The sequence below is a fragment of the Struthio camelus genome, chromosome 25 (assembly GCF_040807025.1).
Source record: "Struthio camelus isolate bStrCam1 chromosome 25, bStrCam1.hap1, whole genome shotgun sequence".
NCBI classification, from domain to species: domain Eukaryota; kingdom Metazoa; phylum Chordata; class Aves; order Struthioniformes; family Struthionidae; genus Struthio; species Struthio camelus.
The window spans coordinates 6,891,591-6,900,424 of record NC_090966.1 but is presented as its reverse complement, the minus strand read 5'-3'; the positions used below and the strand labels follow the sequence as shown (position 1 = coordinate 6,900,424).

The window sequence follows — 8,834 nt, the reverse complement described above, 5'->3', positions numbered from 1 at the left end:
CCACCGCCGATGGGAGCAGCAGGGCCCCCAGACAGCCTGCGCCCCGGCTCGGTCCCCCGGCGCCGGGTGCTGGTGCGGGGCCCAGTGCAGAGCCGCCCGGCCCCCCCGTGCCCCCCCAAGGCAGCAGGACCACCCCGGGCCCCGGCCCCCACGCTGCGCCCTGCCGAGCGGCCCGCGCCTCGCTGTCCCCGCGGCTGGGAAAGACCCGGGCGTCACCGCAGCATGGACGGGATGGGACGGGTCCTGCGGCTCGGGGTGCCGCCCCGGGGGCCTGAGCCCCTGCCGTGACGCAGCCCGCGGGGACGGCGCCCGGCTCCCCCCGGCCGCGCAGGGCAGCAGGGCGCCCGGCCCGCCGACCATGGGGACCAGGGGCTGCGCCAGGCCCCGGGGGGCCCCGGCAGCGCTGCCCCCCCCGGCCCCTCATTAGGCCCCGCTGCTGAGGCTGTGGGAAACGGCTGAGAGATCAAAGCGGCCCGGCGGGAGCCCGAGCCCAATTAGTGCCTTGAAAACAAGCCGGCGGCGGTGGCAGCGGCGAGGGAAGGAGGGCGGCGGGTGGGAGCCGGGCCCCCCGAGAGGCAGAGGGTCCCCTGCTGGGGCCACCTGCGCGGGGTGGCCTGGGGGCTCAGGGACCCCCGCTGCAGCCTGGCACGACGCCTGGGGAGCCCCCGTGCCCAGTCCGAAACCTCGGCCCCTTTCAAGGAGCCACCGAGGGCCAAGGCAGGGCCGGGGCTGCAGGGCGCGAGCTGGCGCCCAGGAGCGGCCCCCGGCCCCGCGACGGCAGAGCCCCTCGTCCCCAAGGCGAACGCAGGAGCCGAGGCAGAGCGGCACGGCGGGGGGAGCCGGGCGCTGCCCGGGGGGCCGCCTCCCGCGCGCCCCGGCCCGCCGGAAACAAAGAAAGAGGAGCGCGCGGAGGCGGCGCGTTATTTCCAAACCAGAAGGGCTTTATTGCTGCTGCGAGAGACAGAAAGGGCGGCGCGGGGCCTCTCCGCCGCTCCCTCCAACTCCGCAAACTTCCCGGCGGGGCGGCAGGCACCAGGGCCGCCACCGGCCCGGGGCGGCCCCGGGGCTCCGGCCGCGCGGGGAGCCGAGCGCCGCGCTCCCAGCGCCATCTGCTCCGCGGAAACCGCCCGCCCGACTTCAAAGGGGCCGGGGCCGGCAGCGCAGCGGCTGCCATCTCATTTCCGCCCCCGCCGCTGCCGCGCACGGGCTCGCACCGGGCGCCAGCCTCCCCGCTTTGATCTCCGGCTGCGCAATAATAATAATAATAATAATAATAATATATATACACAGTCAAGGTAACACAAGGGCCCAGTCTGCGTGCTGGCTGCGAGGAAGGAACAGCAGAAGGTCAGCAAAGATCCCGGCTCAGGGACGGGGACGGAGCCGCGGCAGCAGCGCCGGACGATGCCCAGAGCCGCTTTCCAAACGCGGTCCGGGTCCTCCAGGAACATTTACTTGCTGCCAGGCCACAGCGCGACTGAAAACGAACATGCAATTAAAAACACAACAACAGGGCGACGCGGCCGCAACAGAGTCCGATTCACGCATCAATCCATCCGGGCACCACCGCTCGGGCGGCTCTGGGCCGAGAGGGGCGCGGGCGGCGCGGCGGGGGCTACGGCAGCCCCTGTGCCAGGATGCTCCCCACCAGGGCAGCGTCCTGCAGCGCGTGCTCCACGTCCTTCTCCTCTATCTTCAGGGAAACCTGTCGGAGACACGAGAGCCGCTGAGCGGGAGGCCGGCTCCCGCGGCATCGCCCCGCCGCCCGCCCCCGCCGCGAGCCGCTACCTTGGCGAGCCGGGCTTCCTTGGCGCGCTTCAGCTCGAGGACGCCGCGGGCCTCCAGGAGGGCGGCCAGGGCCAGGCACTCGGACTGGTCCGCGGCCGCGAGCTGCTGCCGCCGGCACACCTTGCTGTAGGCGTCGTGGAGCTATGCAAAGAAAACGTTAGGCCACGGCCAGGACACCTGCACCCGTGCCAGCGTGGCGCGCCAGCCCCGCGCCTCTCCGGGCTCGCTCGGAGCGCCAGCCCCGCGGCTGGCCGGAAAGGGAGACCCAGGCCAGGCGACGTCCTCCCCGCGGGGACGGGGCGCCGCAGCCACCCGGCGCAGCTCACCTTCCCCAGCGTCACCTCCTTGGTCTTGAGGTGCCGGGCGAGCAGCAGCAGGGAGCACACCAGGATCTTCTGCTGCAGCGGGAAGGAGTCCCTGGCCCCGCTGGTGCCGGCGGCCATCCGGTCGCCGTACACCTCCGAGATGACCCGGGAGACGTGCAGCAGCCCCACGCGCTTGGGCACGGCGGAGCCCGGTGCCGTCGGGGACGCGCCTGCGGGGCGGACGGGCCTTTGGCGAGGGGAAACCGGGGCAGAGCGCGCGGAGGAGCGGCGGCCACGGAGCGAGGCCCCGCGCGGGCAGCCCCTTCCCTCCCCGCCACCCCGGGCTCGCACGTGGGAAGGGAGAAGGGAAACCCACGCATCCTGCTACACCAGGCCGGACCCAGCACGGGGCCTGGCGGAGGGGTCGCAGGCAGCAAGACACGTTACGCTGGAGGGGTCTCCATCCCCGCAGCGACAGCGTCGGCCTCTCTCAGCCCTGCGCCGGGGGCACAAGGCCGGTGACGGCTCGTGGGCGGAGGGACGGGGACCGACGCTGCCCCGGTCGGCAGCTGGGGCCAGAGAAGGCTCCCCGGGGCAGGATGCCGGGCTGAACCGCTGCCCCTTGCACGCGGTGGCTTTGCACCTCCAGTTCGGCAAACAGCTCTGTTTGAGGCCGGCCCCAAGTGGGGCGACCCCCCGTCGCGCTCCCGAGCGCCGGACGGGAAACGCACCGCGTGCCGGGCCCCGGGGAGCCGGGAACACCCCGACTGGCCCCGGCAAGGAAGGCTGCAGCCGCTGTCGAAGAGAGAGGGAGGAGAAGCGCCGAGCGCTGCGGCTCGGGCGGCAGCTACTCACAGCCAGGCAGCGGCTTGAGGACGGTCTGGCTCCTCACGTCCCGCTCCACCATCTCGACGGCTCGCCTAGGAGACAGTGCCCGTAGGTCACGTCGGCCAAAGCAGCCAGGAGCTGAAATCCCCAAACCCCTCCTGGCCTTCGCTCGGCTCCGCGTGCACCAGCATCCCGACCCGTCCCCCGCCCAGCGGCCTCTGGCCACGGCCATCCTCCCCCTCCTGGCTCCAGCTCACGGCGACGTCCCCCATGGGTCCTGCAGGACGGGACACCGTCCGTGGGGCCGATCCGGTCCCCTCCGGCAGGCGCGGGGACAGCAGCCCCCGAGGGCGCCGCAGCGAGATGCGGGGGGACGCAGGCAGCGGCGCAGAGCACATTAAGAGCAACTCATTTCCGCCTCCTTAAGCGCTGCCCTAACGAGACTGAACGCTCCAGGTGCTGCAGGGACCGAGGGGGCTCGGGGCTGGGAGAGGAGCAGCCCAGAAGCCGGCCTCCATGTCCAAGAGCAGCCGTAAGAGGAGACGGGCTCAGGGTCTGGACCGCTTCCTCGGCCGGCGGCCTCCAGACATCTCTGTTCGCCTCCCGGCTCCTCCCAGCCCGAAGCCCGGGCCAAACCCCGTGGTCAAAGCCCGGCGCTCGCTGCGCCCAGCTGGCCCGCGGCCCACGCCGGCGCGGCCTGGCAGCGCTCCCGCGGCAGCGGGAAGCTCCGACCTGGCCGCTCCAGCGCGGCTGCCCTCGGCACGGCATCCCCGGCAGCGAGCAGCGCCGGGCTGGCGGCAGAGGGGCCGGGGAACCCCTGCTGCCCGCGAACCGACGGACCGGGGAGGGGAAGAGCTAATTCTGAAGGCAAAAAACTGGTTCAGCTTCATCAAGAAACCGGCTTGGGAGCTGCTAATGGGGCTTTCTGCAATACAGATGTAATTAACCAATCTATAGTCACAGCGGGGAGGGCCGGCAGCGCCTTCGCCTCGCCCTCCATAGGTAATGGACTGCAAAGAGCTCTCCCATTAGCGGGGCCAGGCGGCAGCGCTCCCGCTGCTCGGGCGCCGAGCGGCAACGGAGCCTGCAGTCACGTTCGCCGGCGCCGCTGGGAAGCGGCCTGGTTTTGGAGGAGGCAGGGCCGCGCGGTGGCGTTTACCTGCAGACATCCAGGGCCTTGCGGGCGTCTCCAGAGACCGCGGAGACTTTGCGGGCACAGAACTGGACGGCAGAGCTGTCCAGGACCGGGTCACCAGCCACCTGCGGAGGAAACGCAGCGCGATTACGCGAGAGGCCTCCCACGACCCAGCGCTGCCGGGACGGCAAATAACCCCTGCGGCCGGCCCAGGGCAGCCGGCAAGTCCTCCTGCCACGTGGGCTGGGGCATCAGAGCGCCGCTCGCGGCATCGCAGCCGGGACCTCGCCGCTTCCTCGCCCCGTCTCCCCGAGGTGCCGGCAGAGCGACCGGCAGGACTGGGAAGGGCGCAGGCCCCCTTCCGCCCGAGGCGCCGGCTCAACGGGCCGCCCAGCCCGTGGCGGGAGTAACCCGGCAGCGGAAGCCCGTTTCGCGCGGTTAATGGCAGCGTCAGCGCCACGCGCGCGGCTCGGCCGGATCGCCGCAGCCCCTGCCAGCTTTGCCCGGAGAAGCGGCCCCGTTGCCTCGGTTTTCACCTGCTTCAGGCGCTCGTGCAGGATGGAGGCGAGCTGGTCCCTGGTGTAAGGCGGGAAGGTGAGCAGCTGGGGGCGGCAGGTCGGCCGGGCCTGGAGCCGGGCCAGGCTGCGGTCCGTGAGGTCCAGGGCATTGGCCATCCCTGCGAAGCACAGCGAGCTCGCTGAGAGCGGCGGCGAGGGAGGCCGGCACCTGCCCGGGCTGGAGCTACGCGGGCTCTTCCCAAGGAGGGGAGCGTGCGGCCGGGGACGACAGAGCTGCGCAAAGGCTGCGTCTAAAGCACCGAGCGCTGCTCCGCCGCCGAGTTGTGCCACCCTCGCGGACGCGTGCAGGGAGCTCCGGGCGTCGGATGGGGCAAACGTCGCCACGCGGCTGACACTCACCGATGAGGACGAGCCTGGAGCCGGCCAGCCAGGGCCACTCGAACACGGTGTACAGCACGTCCTGCCCTTTGCTGTCCAGCTGGTCCATCTCATCCAGCACCAGCAAGCTGCGCAGCGGAGAGGAAAGCTCAGGTCAGCCCCGGAGGGGTGCGCGAGGCAGCCCGAGCATCGGCGGGTGGCAAATCCGCCACGGCGCAGCCGGGACCGCAGGAGCAGGATAAGGGCCGGCTTTTCCCACTACCTCTGCGACCTGCTTCGCACGTTCAGAGAAATCAAAGCTCTCAGGAGAAACCCCGCACAGGGGACATGTGTCCCAGCAGGCCAAGGCGAGGGCCACCCCGAGCTCCCAGATGCGAGAGGCAGCTCCAGCGCAGCAAGAGCAGCCCACAAGCGGCGCCCAGCGCGGGCAACTCACACCATGGGCCCCTTTGCTGTCAGCTGCTTCTCCAGCTTCCTCACGATCTCCCGCCCGGCCACCCTGGCCGTTGCCTGCAGGCCCAGCTGCTCCGCGATGGCTGGGAAGACGGCCTGCGAGCTGCTGAGGGACATGCAGTTCAGGATGACGGTTTTGCTCCTCGTGAGTTCGCCCTGCCAGACAGAGACATGGGAGAGTTGCAGCACTGGCGGCTCCGCTGGGCACGGCAGAGCTCTGGCGGCAGAGCCAGACAGCGGAGCAGAGCCGTGGCCAGGACACGCGGCTCCGCAAGCCTGCTTCACGTGGGGACGTCTGCGTCCAGCCGCCCCCCTTCCCCAGGGAGACGCTGCAGCGAGTCCGAGCTCTCCCCCGCTCGGCTCTTGCTCCTCGCGCAGCTCCCTCCCGGCTCTCCCCTGCTCTGCCAGCCCCCCTAGGCTGCACCCGTCTCGCCCCGCCATGCACACGGCCGGGCAGCCTGCTCCGGACCCGACACTGAAACAGGCTCTGCAGCAGGAACCCAGCAATTGCTGCGCGTGCAGGGATAACGCTGTGTACAGAAATGGCTGTTAACTGACCCAAGGCGCTCTGCTTCCAAACCAAAGCAGCTGAGCTACAGTGAGTGGAAAAAGCTATTGCAAATGCGCAGAAAAGCAAGATCTCCTCCTGCTTGTTCCAAACCACTTGTACAAGCTACTCCAAACCTACCAGAAACTTTCCACCCTAGCACCAGACTGCCCTGAAATACTCCCCAGGCAGCAAGACCATGACCGCTAAACGCAGGGAAAAACACCAGCCTCATAAAAGGTGAGCTTGTTCCAGCTTCAGCTGTAGCAAAGACCTCGGCCCCTGGAGGAAAGAGCCCCCCAAAACCGTGACAAACCTTGTAGTCTTGCAGGACCCTGCTCAGACAGGCCGTTTTCCCCGTTCCAGGGGCTCCCGAGATGTAAAGGCTGCCGGGTCTCCCCCCGCAGACATGCTCTTTCAGAAATCGCTTGATGACGCTCATCTCCTTCTCCCTGGCGTGGAGGCACTCCGGGACGGCGGTGTGCAGCACGCGCTTCGCCTGCTGGTAGCAAGAGCCTGCGCCGGGGAAAGGGAGGTATGGGAGATGGCTCCCGCGCTCCGGGGGGATCCCGTCCCCCTCGGCGCGCCAGCACTCACCTTCCTGCCTGAAGAGCCGGGTGCAGACGGGCTCCCGGCCGAGCTCCGAGCTCCGGGGGGTCTCCTGGCCCTGGCGCCGCGGGGAGAGGCCCGGGTCGCTCCCCTTCTCCGGGGAGCCGGGGGCCGACGGCTCCCCGAAAAGCAAGCGGCGCCCCTTGTTCTCCTTCCTGCTCTGCTTGGTGGGCGAGCAGGGCAGCGTGTGCGGGATGTTGCACAAGTTGTCGTCGCCTGCGGGGAGACGCGCCGCGGTCAGCGGGGACGACGGCGCGGCAGGGAAAGCACCGACGTCCTCGGAGAAGGGCCAGCTACAGCGGGGGCCGCGGGCCTGCTTTGGGGGCCACCGGGGAGGGGGCACCCCGGAGGAATTCAGAAACAAACGGGAAACGGCAACATGAAGGGGTTCAAGCTAAATATCTGCATATGTTTCGTGAAATCCGCCTGCCGTGGAGAAGAGCCCTGCGGGGACGCGGGCTCAGCCCCGGCCTGCGCAATCCCCCACGCCCGGAAAAGCCTGCGCTGGGGGAACGGGGCTTTGCGGAAGGGAGCGAGGACGCGGCCCCCCGGGATGGTCCGGCACCGCATCCTGCTCCGCAGGGCGAAGCTCGGAGCCGCTCTGTCCGCCCACGCCAGCAGCTGCCACCATTAGACGGCCCCAAACTCCCTTGCGGCGGGGTCGCACCAGAGCCAAGGGCGTTGTGCAGCGGGGCAACGCAGGGAGGCTTCGCTCCTCGCGACTCCCGAGCGGGCTGCACGCGGCGGAGCAGCCCGGGGTCCTGCCGCAGAGCTTCCTCCCCGGAGACGGGGAGAAAAGAAAAACAAGAAATCACAAATTTCACCGACACTCCAGCTGCGCGAGGGCAACGGGAGGGGTAAAGAGGCCCGGCGTAGGGCCGGGACCCCCAGCCCCGAAGCTCCCCCCGGGGAAGGAGGCGCTGGCAGCTCACCCAGGCGTTTCCGGGGGCTCAGGGGCGAAGCCTTGGTCCGCGGCGAGAGCGCGCCGAGAGCAGCCCGGCCGGGCTCGGCCGCGCCGGGGGCCGGGTCCTTCGGCCAGGGCGCCAGGCGCAGGGCGCAGGGGTCGGCGGCGCTGCCGGGGCCGGAGCCGGGGCCGGGGCTGGCCGGGGCGTCGCGGTTCTTGGCCGGGAGCCGGGCCGGGGTCCGGGCGCTCTTCCGGCGGGGGAAGTCGATGGCGGCCTGGCTCCGCGACCTGGTGCTGGGCATGGCTGCGGCTGCGGGGCAACGGCGTGGGTCAGGCGGGGGAGTGCCCCACGGCTCTGCCCTGCTGACCCCCACCCGAACCCCCACCTCTCTGCCCCAGCCCCCACCTCCTCCCACCCCACATCCCCACCTCTCCGCCCCCCATGGTGGCACACGTCTGCTCCTCACCCCCCCCAGCTCTGTCCTGCCCCACAGCCCCACATCTCTGCTCCCATCCCTCTGCTCCCCCAGCCTTGCCCCACCTGTTCCAGCTCCTGCCCCATAGCCCCACGTCCCTGCCCCCATTCCCCCCAGCTCCTGCCCCACAGCCCCACGTCCCTACACCCCTTCTCTCCAGCTCCTGCCCCATAGCCCCACGTCTCTGCTCCCAACACCACCCAGCTCCTGCCCCACAGCCCCACGTCCCTGCCCCCCTTCTCTCCAGCTCCTGCCCCATAGCCCCACATCTCTGCTCCCAACACCACCCAGCTCCTGCCCCACAGCCCCACGTCCCTGCCCCCCTTCTCTCCAGCTCCTGCCCCATAGCCCCACGTCTCTGCTCCCAATACCACCCAGCTCCTGCCCCACAGCCCCACGTCCCTGCCCCCCTTCTCTCCAGCTCCTGCCCCACAGCCCCACGTCCCTACACCCATTCCCCCCAGCCTGCTCCACAGCCCCACGTCCCTGCCCCCATTCCCCCCCATCCCTGCCCCACAGCCCCACGTCCCTGCCCCCATTCCCCCCATCCCTGCCCCACAGCCCCACGTCCCTGCCCCCATTCCCCCCCATCCCTGCCCCACAGCCCCACGTCCCTGCCCCCATTCCCCCCAGCTCTGCCCCACTGCCCCACGTCCCTGCCCCCATTCCCCCCAGCTCCTGCCCCACAGCCCCACGTCCCTGCCCCCATTCCCCCCACCCTGCCCCACGTCCCTGCCCCCCGGCCCCCCAGGCCCCACCGCCACCCACCTTCTCGCGCCAACTCCGCCGCAGCTCCGCACTTCCCGCCACCAAGCCGGCCCGGCCCCGCCCCCGCTTCCCTATTGGCTCCGCCGCCCGCCGCCGCCGCCAATCGCGGAGCTCCGCGCCAAGCG

At 70.8% G+C, this 8,834-nt stretch overlaps 1 protein-coding gene across 2 annotated transcripts; it reads right to left on the bottom strand.

Annotated features, from left to right (window-relative positions):
- Positions 1 to 1,258: 1,258 nt before the first annotated feature.
- On the bottom strand, positions 1,259 to 8,790 carry CDC6 (cell division cycle 6). 2 transcript variants are annotated; one of them, XM_068919193.1, is made up of 12 exons: positions 8,710 to 8,790; positions 7,494 to 7,775; positions 6,550 to 6,777; positions 6,269 to 6,468; positions 5,389 to 5,561; positions 4,974 to 5,080; positions 4,593 to 4,732; positions 4,081 to 4,181; positions 2,949 to 3,013; positions 2,115 to 2,323; positions 1,789 to 1,929; positions 1,259 to 1,705 (listed from the first exon to the last, which is right to left on the bottom strand). In XM_068919193.1, the coding sequence occupies exons 2-12, from the start codon at positions 7,765 to 7,767 to the stop codon at positions 1,616 to 1,618; spliced, it is 1,728 nt and encodes a 575-aa protein (XP_068775294.1). In that variant the 5' UTR covers positions 7,768 to 7,775; positions 8,710 to 8,790; the 3' UTR covers positions 1,259 to 1,615. The 2 variants fall into 2 exon arrangements, with proteins under 2 accessions (XP_068775294.1, XP_068775295.1); XM_068919194.1 differs by having other exon boundaries at positions 7,494 to 7,769; positions 8,710 to 8,777.
- Between the last annotated feature and the right edge of the window lie 44 nt (positions 8,791 to 8,834).

Coding starts and splice junctions, on each gene's coding strand:
- CDC6 (XM_068919193.1), bottom strand. CDS start 7,767: ATGCCCAGCACCAGGTCGCGGAGCCAGGCCGCCATCGACTTCCCCCGC. Junction 5,081..5,388: donor ACAGCAAAGGGGCCCATGGT/GTGAGTTGCCCG, acceptor TCCGCTGCGCAG/CTTGCTGGTGCTGGATGAGA. Junction 3,014..4,080: donor AAGGCCCTGGATGTCTGCAG/GTAAACGCCACC, acceptor ACTGTCTCCTAG/GCGAGCCGTCGAGATGGTGG.